Source organism: Rhinoraja longicauda, chromosome 13 (assembly GCF_053455715.1).
Source record: "Rhinoraja longicauda isolate Sanriku21f chromosome 13, sRhiLon1.1, whole genome shotgun sequence".
In the NCBI taxonomy this organism is placed as follows: domain Eukaryota; kingdom Metazoa; phylum Chordata; class Chondrichthyes; order Rajiformes; family Arhynchobatidae; genus Rhinoraja; species Rhinoraja longicauda.
The window spans coordinates 32,511,274-32,532,917 of NC_135965.1; the positions used below are offsets into that span (position 1 = coordinate 32,511,274).

General features: G+C 40.4%; 1 protein-coding gene across 2 annotated transcripts in view; it reads right to left on the reverse strand.

Moving 5' to 3' along the window:
• Nucleotides 1–20,973, reverse strand: part of fam168b (family with sequence similarity 168 member B) — a 34,810-nt gene extending 13,837 nt beyond the window's left edge. For both annotated transcript variants that reach the window (XM_078410753.1, XM_078410752.1), the window contains exons 1-2: nucleotides 20,791–20,973; nucleotides 276–360 (exon numbers count right to left, since the gene is read on the reverse strand). In XM_078410753.1, the coding sequence (XP_078266879.1) occupies nucleotides 276–345 (70 nt within the window). In that variant the 5' untranslated portion in view covers nucleotides 346–360; nucleotides 20,791–20,973. The remainder of the gene's footprint in view (nucleotides 1–275; nucleotides 361–20,790) is intronic.
• Nucleotides 20,974–21,644: the final 671 nt, after the last annotated feature.

The window sequence follows — 21,644 nt, forward strand, 5'->3', positions numbered from 1 at the left end:
AACTCACAGAACATTTCATCTACATGACTACAGGATGGTGCACATTAAAGAAATGGAACCTTAGCTCAATTTCACACAGTCCCAGAAATTATACTGTTCAAGCATAACATTCATGAGTCTTTCAAAGTAGTGAAATTGTGTGCCCCTGCAGTCAGACCTGATTCTTACTACTTGATATCGTTTTTAAAAAAATCCTCACTCCTTCCCTTTGTCATCATCTTCCACGCAATAGCGCATTTTTTTTCTTAACATAGTAAATTAAACTAATAGTTTACCTGGGTATCCAATTCCTTTTGGATTTGCATATGGAATCCCTGAAGCACCTGAACTATAGACTGGGTTCATGGTTTCGATGAGGAGCTGTGGAGTAGAAAATACATAAAAATTAAAATTTGAAACTGGAGCACAAAAAGAATATTTTTCATTCTTCCTTATATAAAGGAACTAATTACAGGAAGCAGTGAGAAAATTTTAATATAACGTGATTTTTTTTTGCAGATGAAATCCACTGGCAAAACAATCGCTTGTTGAGAGAATTTTATTTTTGCTAAACTTGAATGAGTTTCAGATTTTATCAATTCCCATTAGTACAAACCAACATTGTGAAGGGCCTATGGCGAACATTATTGCTCACAAGCTACAACAAACATTCACCAGGCCCACGTAATCATTAAACTCAACTGGTTTGAAATATACAAGTTTCTGTAAATTATACAGACTGATGTAGATTTAACTTTTTGGAAGGCTTATATGACTATGTTGGCACAAGAAATTGCAGATGGTGGGATCCTGAGCACAAAACAAAAGCCTAGAGGAATTCAGCAGGTCAGACATTATCCAAAAAAGGCCAGAAAAGAGTGTTGGGTGGAGCAAGGCCTGGAAACTGACAGGTGGATACAAGTGAGTAAACTTGGTGGATGGGTGGAGTAAGTGACACAAGATAGCGGTGAAAAGATGACAAAAGGGTGCAAGAGGAGTGAAATGTAAAACTGGAGGGAGAGATATGGGTGGAAGGAAACATGGGGAAGGGATGGGGTGGAGATAAAAGCAAAATATGGAATGCAATGGGAGATGAAACAGAGGGGAAAAGAGCTAATAATTTGGCTCATTTAACTAATAGTTTTCTTTGACAAAAAGGATAATAGAAGCCACAAATTTTCCAACAATGATCTCAATTGATTTAATAAATCATCTTAACATGGACCAACATTATGATGGACAATTAGTTTCAAATGCTCCTTTGTGGAAAGAGGTCAAGTTCAAATAAAACTAAAGCAGAATTTCATTCAATGGATATACCTAGGGAACTGGGGACGGAAAGGTGGTTGGTTCGAGGAAATGTTGAAATAATTTTGGGATTCTTGTGAATTACAAGATAGGTCAGGAAGTGAAAATTACAAAACAGAATCACAAGTATTATTGCTGCACAGAAAGTCACCATCTGGTCCATAGATCTACATTCAGAGCAGATACACTTTTTGGCGACAGTATTTTGACAAAATTAGATCAAGTTCAAGGAACCCGGAATAGCATTGATTTGCAATGAAAGCCAATTGTTTCATGACAAAAAAAAAATCACATCAACTCAATGTGTAAAATAATAGATTTCAGAGCTAGGAATTAAAAATACAACACATGATATATCAATTTTCTTTGGACAACCATAACCAGTAAGGAAATTCCAATCATAAACAATGAATATTTTATGTTTCATGTTTTATTCTCTTTATTAGACTAGAAGAAATGTACTATTTCTTGAACCTTACTCTTTGATTCAGTATTTTGACAATTAATATTATGAATTAATCCAGCTCATCATTTGCAATTTGTACAAAATATGAATAAAATACACCAGTCCAGATTCAGAAGCCATTCACACAAAACGTGAAATAGGGCTCCAAATAACCGGCAGTACAATTGGAGCGAACTAGAAGGAAGCATGCACAGCCTGGTCTGCTTTCCTGGATATTCAGCCATATTGTACCGGTTTGAAGGGAGTAAAAATTCCTTTTGTTTGTCTTCAATAATCACAATGTGGAATCATGAATGTACGTTCTAGAGAGAAATACAGCATACAATTGTTGTACTATCCCTTCCAACCACCCAGCCTTTACACGATTTATCACTGGGATTGTTTTTGCAAGGGTCAATTGATGGTGCAGCACTAGAGCCATGATTAACATACAAAATGTGCCGGTACAATGAAAAGGGTGTTGGTGGTCAAAAGGCACAAAACTAAGAACCCTTCTCTAAAGTGAATATGAATTTCATACAAAGTGTTGTTATAAAATCAACTGCTTCTCACATGGAGAAACATATGCAACCGTTGCATTTGAACATTTGGAGACTAATGATTAGATTTTTGACCTTGAGTTTACAGATTAATAGAAGGCCAAAAGAAAATGATATAACATCATTCAAGATCACTGTTGCTCCCTGTGCATTTCCCCAGGCAGGTGGAGCATATTCCATCACACTCCTGGTGTGAATTGTCGATGACAGAACAGCCTTTGCGAGTCTTACAACACCGTCCTGGGGTCCAGATGACTGGCGTCCAATAGCTTCAGACTTTCCTTTGTCAAAGAATGACTGGCCAGTAGAGAATCTTTGCATTAATTCTCGCAATAATTCTTTTAATTATACCTTTTCCATGGCACACTTGATTTTTTTAACGTTATGAATAAAATTAGATTTTATATTGCTAGTGTTTTATTTCCATTCCAAATTTCCCCTGAACCAAATAGCCACGAACACAATTCAGTCAGTCACATTGCTGTGGGTTTAGAGACACATGTATTGCAGTCTGATTAAAAACAATAGATTTCATTTCCTTCGATGGCATTAGTGAATGAGACAGGTTTTTACAAAGACGGTTAAATTTGGTAAATTTATGTGAATTTAAAATCCCCCAGCAGCTGTGGTAGTATTTCAGCACATATCTACATCATTAGTGTATGCTGATGGATCACTACTCTAGAAACATCTCATGCTATTATAATTTGAAGCTGAATATTTGGATAATTAATTGTCTGAGCAACATGTTTATTCAGTAGAATAATTACAAACACCATTTGCAAAAAATTAAATAAATGACAGGCAAATTTGAAGCAATCAATAAAGATCATGACCAAAAATCATTACTGAGACAAGTTTGGAGCAAGTTGGACTAAATTAAATATCAAAAGATAATTCAAGCTGCAGTGAAGTTTGAATTATTAAATTATTTTAAAAATAGAGTACACATTAATGTTACTAAGTATTGCAAGTATTAAACGTTGAAGCTAGCATCGGTTACCAAATTAACTTCCAATATTATTTTCTTTACATGGTTAATTCTCCTATTTTCTAATTGCAAGGTTTATTGTAAAAGACCTGAATCAAATGATTCTGAATCCCATTTTTAATTTAACCATTTTAAATTGTATTCCCATTCCGACTTTTCTGTTCGAGGCGTCCTCCATTAGTGACGCCATATGCAAAGTGGGGGAATAGCACCTCATATTCCATGGGTAGCTTACAATCCAACAGTAGGAACATAAAATTCTGCATTTTTGGGTAATATCCCCACTTTTCCCCCTCTCTCCCCCAACCATGGTGTGTACCGTTCGCCCACTAACCTGCCCCCTTTCCCATTCCACCCGTCTTCACATTTCACCCCACTTCTCCTTATCTTGCACCCCTTTTGTCTCTTTTTCATTGTGAATCTATGCCCAGTCATCTGCTATTTAGACCAACTTCAGCTGCATCCACTTATCACCAGCCAGGCTTTGGTCCGTCCCGACCTTGCACTCAAGAGAGAGCTAGATAGAGCTCTTACGGATAGCGGAGTCAGGGGGTATGGGGAGAAGGCAGGAATGGGGTACTGATTCAGAATGATCAGCCATGATCACATTGAATGATGGTGCTGGCTCGAAGGGCCGAATGGCCTCCTCCTGCCCCTATTGTCTATTCTCCAACTTACTGCCTCCACTACAATGAGTTTGAAGAAAAGCCTTGACGGAATGCCCACAACGATAAGTATTATTTCCATATTTAGTTTAGTGACACAGCTTGGCAACAGGCTCTTTGGCCAACCGAGTCCACGCCGACCATTGATCACCGCTTCATACTCATACTATTCTATCTCACTTTCTCATCCACTGCCTACACACTAGGGACAATTTACAGAGGCCAATTAATGTACAAACTCACACGTCTTTGAGATGTGGGAGGAAACCAGAGCATCCGGAAGAAACCTACGCGATCACAGGGAGAATGATCACTGTGCGGCAGCAGCTCTACCTCCGTTCTACTGTGCCACCCAAAAGGATCAAAGTAAAAAAACAAATGTAAACATTGAAAGACAGTCTGATAAGAGTATGGAAGAAAGCTCTTTGGTTAATGGTCGATACACAGATACCCAAATGCTGATGCATCTTGATCTACAAAGATTACCTACCCTGATGTCCTGACATCTGATCTAACAAAGGTGAAGCAATGAAAATGTCAATCCAGCTCCAATAAACTGCACATCTAATCTAGCTCTTTGGCTTGAGGAGTAGCAGCAAAGTGCAAATAAGCAATATTTGCTCTGGCAAAATTACCAGATCTAACAAACTGCGCTTTGACATGGTACTTTACAGCATTTATAAACCTTGGAGAATTTGTTTCCTTTCCATTGGTATTAAAGATTTTAACTTGGTCCTCGAGAATTCAACAGCACTGGAAAGTATCTAGTATATTTCTTTCATCTCAAGAACAAGTTCCATTAAGGATGGGCTGAAATTTTATAATTAAATTCAAGGACCTATTGTTGGACCGATTCTGATCAACTTTTGCGAATGAATATCCAGTACCCCAAGATGCAGACTCTAATTTGTCACTTAACAAGATATCTGCATGTTAACATTTTCAAATTCAACTTGCATGAAAAAGCAGAGGTAGCAGCTGAATCTGGTATTGATTTGTCAACCATTCTGGACAAAATTGATTGTCAACCATTCTGGTGCCTTCATTAAGGCAAAGTTTTATCAAAAGCAATTAGCATGGAGGTGTCACAGGAATAATTTGGACTTAAAATGCAAGGATCATTATCAAGAGTGATGCACAAGAAACCAAAATTGGCAATGTGGGTTATGGTATGAAAATTGCAGGTGACAGGAAAATGTTAATGGGCTGTCAAGTGGGTAAGAAGAGTAAAGGATGCTGAAAGAAAGGGTTCTGAAAAATATAAACAAACAGAGGATCATGGAATGAATAAATAAGGGACAGGAGGTTATGCTTCAGCTGCAGTACAATATATATCTGGTCACCATATTACATGAAGGATGCAATAGTATTGGAAAGGATTCAGAAGCAATATACAGAGCTTTACCTGGGCTACCAAATTAGAGTGAAGAGACAATGACCACAACAGGTCTTTAGAATTAAAGGAAACTGGGGAATTTTATCAGTGTTGGAAATTATAACAGAATGACAGGATGCACAGGAAGGACACTTCCTTTACCAGAGAAGCTGAAACTTTAGTTTAGAGATAGTGTGGAAACAGGCCCTTTGGCCCACCATGTCCGCCCCGCCGACCAATGATCACCTGTACACTAGTTCATTCCTACACACTAGGGACAATTTACAGAAGCCAAATAACCTACAAACATGCATGGTTTCGGAATGTGGGAGGAGACCGGAGCTGGCAGAGGAAATCCACGCGGTCACAGCGCGAACGTGCAAACTCTCTACAGACAGTACCCGTAGTCAAGATCGAACTAGCCCTTATCAAGGGATTTAATGTAACTAGTAAAAGGTTAAAAGGAATGATGAAGATCCTACTCTCTACCTAGCCAAAGACTCAAAGTGCTTCTATAGACAAAATGTTGGGAGTTAGATTAGCCAAACAGACCTTTATCAGCCAGCTTAGAAGAGATGGACCAATAGGTTACATGCAGACATCCCAACAGTTGATTTTCCAAATTCATAATTTTGATTTCCAAAATTCAGAATTTTACACAAAAATTCATAATATGGCACATAATGCAACTTTTCAGCAAAAAAAAGTATGCACGTCAAATGCGCATACGCGTTGCGCTACATTCATGAGTGAAGACTATTATTTCCAACAGTCTGTAGTTCTTGGACTATATGTAAAATGTCAGGCCTATCATGAGTATATTTTGCTATTTATAGAAAGGTTATTGTACCGAAATACTGTTTACAACACAAAGAATAAATTGTTTTGTTTTGTTTTTTCTATTTTGCTTTTTCCTTACACATCCTAATTCTCTTGGTATTGAATAAAAGAACAATGGTCATAAAATGCATGACTAAGTTATGAATAAAGAGTTTCATTTAAAATTGCACATACCTAATTTCATTGAAGACATACTTGCTCCAGTGGTCTTCAACAGCAAATCACAAAGGTCCATGTTCCCCTCCTTCCTCCCCAATCCCCTCCCACCCCACCCCTTTCCTCCGCCACTCCCACCCCCACTCCCCTCGACCTCCACTCCTCCCCTGCCCCACTCCCCTCGACCCCCACCCTTCCCCTGCCCCCCCATTCACTCACCCCATCCCCTCTCAACATCAACGGGCCTCACGCTACACGGCGAGGTGAGGCCAGGTGAGCGGTGGGGCAGGGCAAGGGGTGGAGCGAGGCCAGCGGCGAGGCCGGGCCAGGTCAGCCGCGAGGCGGAGCGAGGGCAAGCAGCGAGGCAGGTGTTTTGCGGAAAAATGTGAGGTGAAATCGGAATGGTGGAAATGAAATAAGAAATAACTTTCCGCCAAATTCGAAATGGTAGAGTTATACAATACAGAGACATTTCCTACCCACGTATCTGCCCAAGTGCCTTTAAAATTGTATTATATTACCTGGCTCAACTACCTCCTCTGGCAACTCATCTCATATTCTAACCACCCTTAGAATGGTATATTTAATGCAGTAAAATTGAATGATTCATGATATGGCACGTGGCCTTACTAGAGCACAAATGTTTCATCTAAGTTTGTACTAAATTATTATTATTTTTGCTAGTTTCAAATATTAACTATAATTAGCAGGTAATTCTTTCAAATTTGAAATATAAACCAATTATTAAATGAAAAACCAAGCCTTGAAAGTTACCAATAGTTGGTGATATTGTTTGTGCAGGAATCTCCCTCCTATAGAAGGTTCATCAGACAAGACTAAGATAGGCTTATGTTCATTGGAGTTTAGAAGAATGAGAGGAATTTCAAACAAACCTGCAAAGTTTAAACAGGGCAGGACTAATTAGATGCAAAAAGGATGTTCCAAAGTCTAGGGCTCCGAGGACTAGAGATCACAGTTTAAAGATAAGGAGCAAGCCATTTAAAACCGAGTACAGGAAATTTTCCGTTATCAGAGAATGGTACATCTGAGAATTCCATATCACAGAAAGCAATAGAAGCCAAATCATTGAATGTATTCATGTGTACGAAGGAACTGCAGATGCTGGTTTACACCAAAGATAGACACAAAATGCTGGAGAAACTCAGTGGGACAGGCAGCATCTCTGGATAGAAGGAATGGGTGGCATTTCAGGTCGAGACCCTTCTTCAGACTGAAAATCAGGGGAGAGGGGGGACACAGATAAGGAAGGATAAGATGTAAAAACGGGACATCAAAAGAGATGAATTCAAGGAAAATGTCGAATAGATCATTGTTAACTGGGAGAAGATGACAACGAAGCAAACAGATAAAATTTAATCGGGGCACTCAGACTGGTCGGAGAACTAGGAAGGAGGAGGGATGGTGAGAGAGGGAAAACAAGGGTTACTTGAAGTTAGAGAAGTCAATATTTATACTGCTAGGGTGTAAGCTGCCAAAGCTAAATATGAGGTATTGAGTTGAATATATTCAATTCGTTAAACTCAATAAAGGCCTCAAAAGATGAAGGCTACATTCCCTTCCCTCGAGATAAATAATGATTGGCACAGGTATCAACTTGCCTTGGTCTATTCAACATGGAGCCCAGAGAGCTTTGAAAATATTCATGCCAGTGGCTGGGAAATACAATGCAACTGTCAGGCTTTTAAAAATTCACTAACATATCAACTCTGATGTTGCTGGGTCAACTTAAATTTTGCTAAATCAATATGTACAAGTAACGATGGGTAGATACTTTTAATGGAAATTAGTTAACTGGAAGTTAAGCTGATTTGAGATGCTGAGTCTGATCTTTATCCTATGATAAAAAGTGTTAGATCATCCAATGCAGAATATATCATTTGCCACATATTTACAGTGCCAAAGTCAAATCTGTTCTCACTAAACTAGCACTGAATTGCAGCATTGTGACAACTTAGATAATGTGATGCTTTATAATGGAAGCGGCAAACAAGACACAAAATAAGTATGAAATTTAGACGGGCACCCAGGCTTGGGAGTCAATTTTCAACTGACATGTTTTGTATGAAAATGATAAAATAAGCAAAACTGATATTCACAATCACCTATGCAAGTGCTTCTTATAAATTGAATGAGAAGGCAATATATATTTGCCCATTCTTTTGTGTGATGGACTTATTTTTCAGGAGGGCTTAGTTGGCAAGGCTAGAATATATCATTTTCTTGAAATTGCCCAAATCGAGAGGCAGCCTGGTGAAGAGGAAGGGCAGATTTATTTCCCAAAGGACACATGTGAATCTGAAGGACTACAACAATCCAATAGTTTAGTGGTCATTAATGATTCATGGTGAGATTTGAACTATGACCTCAGGATTATGCCCAGTAGATGTTGCCACTGCACCACTGCCTTAAACGTATTGTGCTGAAGGCACATAATGCAAGCATATAACGGAAATCACATACCAGCCAAATTACAAGTTTTGCTGGTTAACCATTTCAAGGAGTTTAAGCACATTTTGTCATCATTTTCTGTGTGGTATTGGCCTTGAACAGCCCAACTCTGATTTTAATGATTAGCTTTATAATTGGATGGATTTTCTCAGAAATAAGGAAACAACGTTGTTATTTTAATGGAAAGTTAGAATCTGCTTGCATTAACTAATTCCAGATATACTTGAACATAGGAACAGAAGTTCTTTCACCCCTTTGATTCTATTATGTTATTTATTCTATTCAATCTGGCTAAATTATATCTTGACTCAATCTACCTACCACAACATTTACCAACACAGAAGTTCAAAGTTCCTAACTGCAGTTTACCAGCATTTTTGTCATCCATTCTGGTCTGGACATTATGAAGAACATGGAACAACTTCAAAGTTGGAGAAAATTGCTTGAACAAGTTGTGCCTCGTTTTGACACTCTGACAGCCAGCTATGATGCACGACTTTTTAAAAACTTCCTTATGTACTTTCTAAACAGAATTTAGGGTAGAATCTCATCAGCCTGGCTGGTTGTGGCTCTGTTCAGAAAGGCTCATGCAGAAATAACTGGGCGCCAAGAATATTTTATTGTTACATGTACTGGAACGAAACACTGACGTGCAGCACAACAGGTTTGTAAACACATAATTCAATACATAATGTGATAAACAAACAAACATGGTCGATACATTAAAAAATATATAGTACAAATTACAAAACAAAGCCCAAAGTTTCTAGTGCAACCAAGGCAGTTGTAGTTTAGTTGGAGTTCGTAGTGTTCAATAGCCTGATGGTTTTTGGGAAAAAGCTGTTTCTGATGTTATAGTTCTCAGTCTCCTATATCTTCTTATTGTCAGGAGTGAGACAAGAGCATGGTCAGGGTGGTGTGCGTCCTTGATGATACTGGCTGCCTTTTTGGGACAGTGCCTGTGTTGTATCTTTGATCCTGGAAGTCAGTACTGGACCGAGCAGTTTTCACCACTTTTTGTAATCTCTTTTGTTCCTGGGATTCCTGTGCGTAGGGGAGAGCGTAGGGCCGAAGATGTCCTGGTTGGGTTGCTCCTGGGCCTGGCCAAGCTGGCCACCCGCGAGTCACGGCACCAGGCAGAAGAGGACTGCCCGAGACAGCAGCCTGCACCTTTTCCGGGGTTACGTCCGCACCTGGGTGGTGTTAGAGAGGGACTACGCGCTGTCCATGGGTACCCTGGGGATTTCCGGGATCGTTGGACACCGTGGGGGGGGTTGAATGCATCCTTGACAAGGATTGTAACATAGTTGTATAATAGTTTATTGTTTGTCTTGTATTATGGTGGTGGGTTCTGTTTTGGTTTCATTGAACTGTGTATATTATTTTAATATTTAAATAAATATTTTTGATTAATAAAAAGAGGTTCAAGAGAATATACATTGTACTGAATGTCGTTAATCTTCTGAGAAAGTAGAGGTGTTGATAAGCTTTCTTTGTGATTGTATCAATGTGCAACCAAACTTATTCCTATATCAATAGTGAAACTTGGAGGCCAGTCGTTGATGACTAAAAGGAGGTCAATAGCTTCCATCATTCCTTTACACAGATCTGTAATGTTTTTTAAACCACTGACAGTTGCTGGCTTTTATTTATAATATTCTGTTTTAGCTTCCTTATATTTGAAATACAAGATCGCATATTTCACCATGATAAACTCCACCTCATATTTTCACTTCTGACTAAAGAATTAATGTCCTTTTGCTCCCACATACATCATTTTGCCATCCAAGATGAAACTGTCAGCAAATAGATTTGTGGGGATGATTTTTCTTAAACTAATTTATTTATAAATACTGTGACATAACCTCTTTTCATCAGTTGGCTAGCGAGTTTCAATAGGCCAGATTGTCCAATAAACAACCGCAGTTGTGAAGTAAATGCTTTGCATTTATTCGGTTTACTGATGGGACCACACATTGATCGCCAATCTTCAAACCATCCCGTAAACATTTAATCCAATGCATCACTGAGCTCCTGTGGAGTTCAGAATCCTCAGTCTCCATAGATTGCTTTCACTACTGTGATCCATGCAGTTGGACAAATGGTATGATGAATGACAAGAGGCCTTTGGAAATCTGCAAAAACTCGACGAGCAACACTACTGTTGCTGTAAGCACGCAGAAAATAGTTGATGAGTGGAGGATGACGTGATCCAATAAACTGCCTTTAATTTTATTTCTGTCCTTTTGCTAATACCATAGAAACATAGAAAATAGGTGCAGGAGTAGGCCATTCGGCCCTTCAAGCCTGCACCGCCATTCAATATGATCATGGCTGATCATCCAGCTCAGTAACCTGTACCTGCCTTCTCTCCATACCCCCTGATCCCTTTAGCCACAAGGGCCACATCTAACTCATTAATGCACATTTTGGTCGAGAGTCTTCCAAAAAGATATGCAAACGTCCAATGATTCCCTTGTCTACCACAATAGTTAATTTCCCAAAAACTATGTTAAATGTACCTTGTCAAAACAGTTCAATACTGATTTTTCTGATTAGATCATATTGTCTATGTACTCAACTGTAGACACTAGGAATCTGTAAAAGCAGAAAATCCTGGAAACATTCAGCAGGTCAGATGACATCTGTGGAAGAGGAATTCATGTTCCTAGTCAGAACCCCTTTGATTTTACTGGCAACATGATGAAAAAGGTAATTTTTAGTTGCAGAGAAGGTGGGGTCGGGGATGTATAAATAAAATGGAAAGTCCACGATAAGGGAAGACCAGATTTCAGCATATGCAATCTTCTATCTTTCCCATACATATGTGATCATGCAAAAAACATTTATTTATTCAACTGTCCACTTTACTCAGTTTGGACATCAAAGCTGCAATGGAAATCAAGTACATATTTCTTCTGCTATAAAAAAGAACCGTTCATTCCTCTTCCCCAGTAACATTCTGAGTTTGGCCTATTTCTGCCAATTTTGTTGTAGAGAGTAGGCCAAATACATGCTCAGCATTGACTGGTATTTTCTTGCAAGATCTAGAGCATTGTACAAGAGGGAAAAGCAATTAATTGCAAAAACATTATTTTCGGAAAAGGAACATTAATAAATTTGGGTTGAAGATCACTATTGCACAATACCATTTCATTAAAGTACCAAATAAACCAATAACATTAATTTTTCAAGTAAAGGCATTCTACTAAGATTTCAATACTTTTGTGAATTTTAAGATAGGAAGGCAAGACTATCATGTTTTTTAGAAACATTAAATTAATGTAGATGCACAAGAGTTGTGGGCGGCACGGTAGCGCAGCGGTAGAGTTGCTGCTTTACAGCGAATGCAGCGCCGGAGACTCAGGTTCGATCCTGACTACGGGTGCTGCACTGTAAGGAGTTTGTACGTTCTCCCCGGGACCTGCGTGGGTTTTCTCCGAGATCTTCGGTTTCCTCCCACACTCCAAAGACAATAGACAATAGACAATAGGTGCAGGAGTAGGCCATTCAGCCCTTCGAGCCAGCACCGCCATTCAATGCGATCATGGCTGATCACTCTCAATCAGTACCCCGTTCCTGCCTTCTCCCCATACCCCCTCACTCCGCTATCCTTAAGAGCTCTATCCAGCTCTCTCTTGAAAGCATCCAACGAACTGGCCTCCACTGCCTTCTGAGGCAGAGAATTCCACACCTTCACCACCCTCTGACTGAAAAAGTTCTTCCTCATCTCCGTTCTAAATGGCCTACCCCTTATTCTCAAACTGTGGCCCCTTGTTCTGGACTCCCCCAACATTGGGAACATGTTATCTGCCTCTAATGTGTCCAATCCCCTAATTATCTTATATGTTTCAATAAGATCCCCCCTCATCCTTCTAAATTCCAGTGTATACAAGCCCAATCGCTCCAGCCTTTCAACATACGACAGTCCCGCCATTCCGGGAATTAACCTAGTGAACCTACGCTGCACGCCCTCCATAGCAAGAATATCCTTCCTCAAATTTGGAGACCAAAACTGCACACAGTACTCCAGGTGCGGTCTCACCAGGGCCCGGTACAACTGTAGAAGGACCTCTTTGCTCCTATACTCAACTCCTCTTGTTACGAGTACAATAAGACGTACAGGTATGTAGGTTAATTGGCTGGGTAAATGTAAAAATTGTCCCTAGTGGGTGTAGGATAGTGTTAATGTATGGGGATCACTGGGCGGCACGGACTTGGAGGGCCGAAAAGGCCTGTTTCCGGCTGTATATATATGATATGATATGATATGAGTTGAGGACCCAAGGCTCAATTGGAAACAATATCTAAAACTAACAAGAAGTTTTCTCCTTTACATTAAATAAAGCCAACATATCCTCAAGAATTTATAGTACTGGGACACTGTTGTGTGCATCAATATCAAATTTCAATTTTGGCTAGTAATTGAAGGCTCAAATGATGTTCCTATACCCACATCAGCTGTAATCAAACAATATTAGATAGGAACTGCAAGGAAGCATTCCTGTAGTAGAAGCTCAAATGATATTCCCATACCCACATCAGTTGTAATCAAACAATATTAGATAGGAACTACAAGGAAGCATTCCATTCAAGAGTCAAAAGTATATGTACTGACTAATGAACAATAAAATTCCTACTTGCTACAGCTTAACAGGCCCATAAATAACACAGATAAATATATAACCAAAAATACAATAAATTAATTACCAGAACACTAGTAATGCAACCATAGTAATGCAAAACATGAAGCCCACCATGAAACAAAAAAATCGTACAGCGGGTCATAGTTTCTGAGGTTAGTGTTGTGCAGTTCTTGAACCCAACGATCAGTTTTCAGGCTCCTGTGCCTGCTTACTAATGGTAATAGTGAAATCAGAGCATTGCGCAGGTGGTAGAAAACAGAACAGTACAACACAAGAACTGGCCCTTTGGGCCAATGTCTGTGCCGAATATGATGCCAGGACTATCTCTTAGTCTGAAGAAGAGTCTCAACCTGAAACATCACCCATTCCTCTCTCCAGAGATGCTGCCTGTCCCGCTGAGTTACTCCAGCTTTTTGTGTCTATCTCTTATCAACCTGTGCATAATCCATATCCCACCATTCCCTGCATATTGCCTATCCAAAATCTTATTAAATCCTATGAGACGATCGCCGAGCAGAAACTGGAGGGACAGCACCTCATATTTCGCTTGGGTAGCTTACACCCCAGTGGTATCTAACTTCAAGTAGCCTTTGCTTTCCCTCTCTCTCCATCCCCTCCCCCTTCCCAGTTCTCCTACCAGTCTTAATGTCTCCGACAACATTTTGTCTCTGTACCGCCCACTCCCTTGACATCAGTCTGAAGAAGCGTCTCGACCCGAAACGTCACCCATTCCTTCGCTCCAGAGATGCTGCCTGTCCCGCTCAGTTATTCCAGCATTTTGTGTCTATCTTCAATTTAAACCGTCATCTGCAGTTCTTTCCTACACATTTAGCTACTTGGGTTGCCACATTCAGGGAGCTATGGACTTGGACCCCAAGATCCCTCTGTACATCAATGCTATTGAGTGTCATGCCATTAATTGTATAATTTCCCCTTAAATATGACCTACCAAAGAGCAACACCTCACACACTCAGATTAAACTCCATCTACCATTTCTCCGGTGTGGGTCTGATGATATTAGCTGCCTTTTTGAGGAAGCACCTGCTATCGACCTCCTCCCTTCTGTGATGGACCGAGCAATGTCCAACACTCTCTGTAAGAGTGGGCTTTCCCATTGTCGAACCAGGCCGTGCAATCAGTGAGTATGCTCTCCACCATACACCTATAGAAGTTCAATTGAGTATTTATTGACCTACTGAATCTCCTCTATTCCAAATTAACATCTCGACTTGAACCTGGTACAAGAGTCATACGATATTCAGCTAATGTTCTAACTCACATCCTTCCTGTTGATAAAATACTGCGATTATAAAGGTATTGGGTTTGTCCCACTCTGAGACTTCAGCATATAAACTTGCACAGCAACTCCTTTCCAATTCAGTGGGAAGGATATTTTGTCATGAATGCAGCCCTTCAGAAGAGAAATTAAATTGAAGCACTCATCTGATTCCCTGGGTGTATGGATTAAGCCCCTATGTAACCATTTTGAAAATCAATGAGCAGCTCAAGTTTTGATCAATTATTGTACCTCATTCAGAATTACATTGAAAAAGTCTTTAAAAAAACCCCCAAAACATTGTTTCCTGTCATTCAATAGTGATTACAGTTCAAAAATTGTAAAAGCCCAATGGAGTCCTTTGAGACACATTGAAAAGAAACAAAAAAAAATTGGGGGTTTTCAGCAATAATACAAATCAGAAAATGCATTTATTATTTCTCAGGTGAATTATATATTTGAAACATATAGGCATTTCCTGTTATCCTGTCAGTAGGTGAAATTTTTCCAATAAAAAAATGATTAAATGATCCACATATAATTAACATAACATATCTGAAGGGTCTCGACTCGAAACGTCACCCATTCCTTCTCTCCAGAGATGCTGCCTGTCCCGCTGAGTTACTCCAGCATTTTGTGTCCACCTTCGATTTAAACCAGCATCTACAGTTCTATCCTACACATATATAATTAACATATTTTAGCTGTGGTACAATCTGTAGCTCAGAAATGCACATTTTGGATTGACATGGCACAGAATCATGCCACAAGTTTTAACCTGGTTTAAATGCTGAACGACTAAAAAAACATTTGCACATTTATTTTCAACTGATGCTGCCACCAGGAACATCTAAAAGAGAGAGAGGAAACAAGGTTGCTGATCCTGATGCAACATTAACTCTGTGACTCTCCACACAAATGCTGTTGAACAGACAAAATACTGTCAACATTATTTTCATACAAGACTATTTTTTTCTCCTGCTACAAAGCATATGATCATTAAAATGGATGACGTAATTATATTTAGAACCTGAATATAAAAATGTTAAACCATTTATCACCATCTCAACAATGTACAGTCATAAAACACAGCAACAAAAAAACTGATTTTGAAATATATATATTGAATTTTTGAATAATCAGGGATAAGAGGAGAATTTGGTCTAAAGAAAACACATGCAAGTCTAATCTTTAATCAACATCACAAGTTAATCTATTACTTTGCCTTCCATGCTACATACAAAAAAAAGTTCCTGCTAGTCAAATAACAGGTTCTCAATTTCACACCAAATAAACTTACAAACTTAAGTTGAAAACGAATAAGAATGTATAACTGACCACAAATTTCATGAACTGCCACTGGATTTCTAGTAGAGAATGATAGTGCTTGCCATTTTGTCAACTTCAACTTGAAAGGGGTGGAATTTATTTCAAGAACAAAGTTAATCATGTGAAATAAAGGTGAATCAATGATAAAAAGAACTATATGCCCAATCGTGCAAAAAATGTGAGAAAATGGAGGCATCAAATAAGCACCCTAATGCCAAAGCTAAATTTACATTAAAATTCATTATCTTATGCCAGACAGTAGGAACGTGCAATCTTGAAATGGAGGCTTTTTTTAGTTTTTAAAAAAGGAAAAGATATTCAGAAATATGAACCAAAAGAAGATAAATGGAATTGAAATACAGATCAGCTGAGAAATGGCCTTTTAACTCCATCAAGCACAAACTTCCGAAGGCCTACCTTGAACTTAATTTTTGATTGCAAATGGGGTGGTCAAAACCTTGATGTTTTCAGATTGAGGATTCTAAACTTTCTGAATTTTCATCACTGCAAGCAAATTTTGTTTCCATTGCTCGAAATATTAGATATGTAACTGGCCATAATGTCCAATACATACTATAAACAAAAATTTCCAGACTTAAAATGATAAAGCTGTTCTTTTGTCTAGCATAGAATTATGTCACTACTGCTGCTCACATATAGACAAAAGAATTGGGCTTTATTATTGACTCAATTTCCATCGTCTTACAATGTACAATTTAAAAAGGTCAAAAAAGAATGCTCTACTCATTAATATGACATTTTAGTGCTTCCAGATGCTTCACAATTTTTTTTATTTTCTTTTAAAATTAGAAGGCAATTCACCCCTTGTTCCGCTCTGCTATTCAAAAAGATAATGTTGATCATATATTATACTTCACTAACACTTTTGTGCACTAAACCCATATTCTAAACCCATATTCCTCATTTCCAATAATCTAGATGCCCTCAATATAACCAATACTGAGGGGAGACACAAAATGCTGGAGTGACTCAGCGGGTCTGGCAGCATCTCTGGAGAGAAGGAAGGGGTGGGGGCGGGACAAAGATAGGATGTAGTCGGAGATAGGAAGACTCGTGGGAGAACTGGGAAGGAGGGGATAGAGGGGGAAAGCAGGGACCATCTGAAGTTAGAGAAGTTAATGTTCCTACTGCTGGGGTGCAAACTACCCAAGCAAAATATGAGGTGCTGTTCCTCCAATTTGCACTGGGCCTCACTCTGACAATGGAGGAGGCCCAAGACAGAAAGGTCAGATTGGGAATGGGAGTTGAAGTGCTGAGCCACTGGGAGATCAGGCTGGTTAAGGCGGACTGAGCGGAGGTGATAAGCAAAACGATCGCCGAGCCTGCGTTTGGTCTCGCCGATGTAGAGAAGTTGAAAGTTTGGGTCCTTGGATGGAGTCGAGGGGGGAGGTAAAGGGACAAGTGTTGCATCTCCTGCAGTTGCAGGGGAAAGTACCTGGGATATGGATATAATGAGACAGGATATACTCTGGAATTGTGATGGAACGATCTGGCAATATTGTATGGTGTAAATTCTGTGAGGACACCAGGTGATTGCAAGGAGAATTTTGCATGGGATATTTGGGCTGTATCTGAACTAAGTGCGAAAGTCTGTCTGGTTTTAAACAGTGGTTATGATACAAATGAATAGCCATTCCAGATTTAATTGCATTAAGGTTTGTACTGACAACTGTGACGAACATTAATATGATCTGCTCTTATATCAAGAAAGTAGTTTTGTGGGCAGCATTACCAATGCGTAGCCTGTATATTTTTGTGGAAAAAAAATCCAGATCATGAACAGTTCCACAGTTTTATGTTCACTAAATTGTTAGCTCAGGTCTCTGAATTACTAGTTCAGTAAATTAATTTCTATGCCACGACAGTGCCAACCCAATTACTTCTTTTTAATTGAGATGATGATTGGAATATAGCTAAATAAGGTTTTAACAGACATGGCTGCAAAAGACTGGATGGATTGGTTATAACATGCCAAAACCCCCAGGATTCTAGAGAGATTCCAGAGATTTGAAAACAAAAAGATGAACGTGATACCATTCTTGAAGGGAGGGATATAAAGATTAAAAACCAGGTGGCCTAACATCTGCCATTGTTAAACTGCAGGAAGATGTTACTGAAATAATAGCAAGACATTTAGAAAAATCACAGAACAGAGACAACATGGTTCTATGATAGGTTAAATAGTGCCTTACAGATTTTCTAGCGTTTGTTGGAGATGCAACATATAGGGTAAATAACGTGGAAAGTAGATGTAGCATATTTAGATTTCCATATCTTTGCGATTATTGTACAAGATTGTATGTAATATTGGCATAAATAAGGGAATGGCAAACAGATAACCTAGAAATGATAAATGATTCATTTCAATTGGCCATCAGTAACTTGTGATGCCATGGGGATCAGTGCCATGGTCTCCATTATTTGCGACCTATTGATGGTTTGAATAAAGGAACCAAGTTTACAGCAATAAAATATGTTGATAAAAAATAAGTGAGCTTGCAAGTTGTGAGGTTGATACAGGAAGTGGAAAAGGTTATCATGTGTAGGAAAGAACTGCAGATGCTGATTAAAATCAAAGGTGGACACAAAATGCTAGAGTAATTCAGCAGGACAGGCAGCATCTGAAGAAGGGTCTCAACCCAAAACGTCACCCATTCCTTTTCTCCAGCAATGCCTGGCCCGTTGAGTTACTCCAGCATTTTGTGTCGACCTTGGAAAAACATAGTTTGGCCAAGCAGCAGGCGTGAGGTTGGGAGATGGAGTATAATGTGATAAAGGATTATCCACCTTGGAAGGAAAAATTAAAAAGCAAATTAATATTTAAGAGCAAGACAATAAATTATTGTAGTTGAAATAGATACCAAACACTGATGATATGCAAGAGTGAAGGCTAATGGAAGGAATACCCCATGGTATTGGGGGTAGGGTGTTGACATGGATAGAGAATTGGTTGGCAGGAAGCAAAGAGTAGGAGTAAACGTGTCCTTTTCAGAATGGCAGGCAGTGGCGAGTGGAGTGCCGCAAGGCTCGGTGTTGGGCCGCAACTGTTTACAGAAATTAATAATTTGGAAGAAGGAATTAGAAGTAACACTAGCAAGTTTGGAGATGTCACAAAGCTGGGAGGCAGTGTGAACTGCGAAGAGGATGTTAGGAGGTTGCAGGGTGACCTGGGCAGGTTGAGTGAGTGGGCAGATGCGTGGCAGATGCAGTATAATATAGATAAATGTGAGGTTATCCACTTTGGCGGCAAAAACAAGGAGGCAGATTATTATCTCAATGGTGTCAGGTTAGATAAGGGGGAAGTGCAGCGAGACCTGGATGTCCTTGTATGCCAGTCACTGAAAGTTGGCGTGCAGGTACAGCAGGCAGTTAAGAAAGCTAATGGCATGTTGGCCTTCACAACGAGAGGATTTCAGTATAGGAGTAAAGAGGTTCTTCTGCAGTTGTACAGGGCCCTGGTAAGACCACATCTGGAGTATTGTGTACAGTTTTGGTCTCCTAATTTGAGGAAGGACATCCTTGTAATTGAGGCAGTGTAGCGTAGGTTCACGAGATTGATCCCTGGGATGGCGGGACTGTCATTTGAGGAAAGATTGAAAAGACATCAGCCATGATCACAATCTCAAAGGGCCGAATGGCCTCCTCCTGCACCTATTTTATATGTTTCTATGAATATGGAGTAGAAAGATTTTGATTTTTTTTTTGGATGCAATTTCATTTAAATATAAAGTTCTGAGGGAGATTGTCAATGTAGTTCCTGAGACATTTCTCCCAGAATCGACATCTATAAGGGGAGGCAAAATTTCAGAGAAAGATCAGTCGTTTTGGACAGATACCAGGAGGAATTGCTCTCACGGCCGTGAATTTTCAAAATCCTCTACAATGGCAAACGTGGAGGTAGAATTATTGAATACACTTCAAGATTGACAGACCTTTGAACCACAATGCAGTCAAGGGCTATGAAGGGAACAAGAAGATAATACCGATGCCAAGATTCGATCTGTCACATCTTATTCAATGGTGGAAAAGGCTCGAGGGGCCAACTCCCAATCTTTTTCGTATATTCTTATGTCCAGATTTTTTTTAAATGGGTATATTACAGATTCCAAAATATCTCTACACAGTTTTGGTATGCATTCCAAGTCTAACAGATTTCGTAATCAATGTTACCAAAATGTTAAACCAATTTTAGGGAAATAACGATCGCCGCGGTTTAATTTTAAGCTGAAGACAACACTTATCAGGAACAGGCCTGTTGACAGAACCAACAAATTAAGGGTAATGAAAAGTGGTCGCAATATTCAATTCCGCTTCAATGGGCCTACAATATTCGTACGTTTAATTGCAACCTCCAGCGGGACTGCTGGTGGGGGTCTGCCCGCCCGATGCCATCATCAGTGTGACAGTGGCTCTCGGGGGAACAGGTAACAGACCTGCAAAACCAACCACCAAACCTCGAGCGTTCAGCGGCGCCTCCCAGCACAGCGGTCGGTCGCTGCCTCCCTCCCTCCCTGCCACAAACCGCGGTCCGTGCCCAGCAGTGTCGTCGTCCGTCCGTCCCCGTCCCCACCCACCCCCTCCCCCGGGCCGGGGCGCGGGGAGGCGAGGGCACGGATCGAGAGCCCGAGGCCTCCGCGCACAGCAACAATAATAAAGCCCGGGGCCCAGCGAGCTCTGTGCGGAGGAGGCGCTGGCTGAAGGAGCGGGTCTCAAGCCCACACAGACTGACCGATCAACGGCGATGTCGTCTCGGTTCGGTTCTGCTCTGTTCTGTTCGGCTGGACTGGGCTGGGCTCGGCTCTGGGCACGGACGCTGCTTCACTCTCCGGCGTTGACACCGCGGATCAATCTCTCATCAGCGGCGCTGCGCAGCAACTCCTACCCCAATACCACTTCCGGCCCCACTCTGGCGTCGCCACGCAGGGAGGTGGGGTGGGGGGCGTAATGACGTCAGGGGCACGGGGAGCGTGATGGCGTCATTGACCGGGGAGGGGGGGGACAAGAGCTGGTTTGGTCTGGAGAAGGGTCTCGACCCGAAATGTCACCCGTTCCTTCTCTCCAGAGATGTTGCCTGTCCCGCTGATTTGCCCCAGCATTTTGTGTCTGTGTTTGGTCAGAAATGGTCGCCCAGGTCGAAGTTCTCCAGATTTTGTCTAATCAAATAGATGCAACCATCAAAGGGAGGAGAGGGAAGGGAGGGAAAATAAAGTGCATGTCTGTTTCAGGTTGGGCAATTCCAACTGCACATTGGTTCATGGGCCTCCTCCATTGTCATAGTGAGGCCCACCCCAAATTTGAGGAGCAGAACCTCATATTTCGCTTGGGCAGCTTACAGCCCAGTGGTATGAACATTGACCTCGAACTTTACATAGCTCCTCTGTCCCTCTCTTCCCCATCCCTTCCCAGTTCTCCCTCTATCTTCCTGTCTCCACCTATATCCTTTGTCCCGTCCCCCTGACATTAGTCTGAAGAAGGGTCTCGATCTGAAACGTCACCCATTCCTTCTCTCCAGAGATGCTGCCTGACCCGCTGAGTTACTCCAGCATTTTGTGATTCCTTTGGTTCAAAGGGCAGTCTTTAACC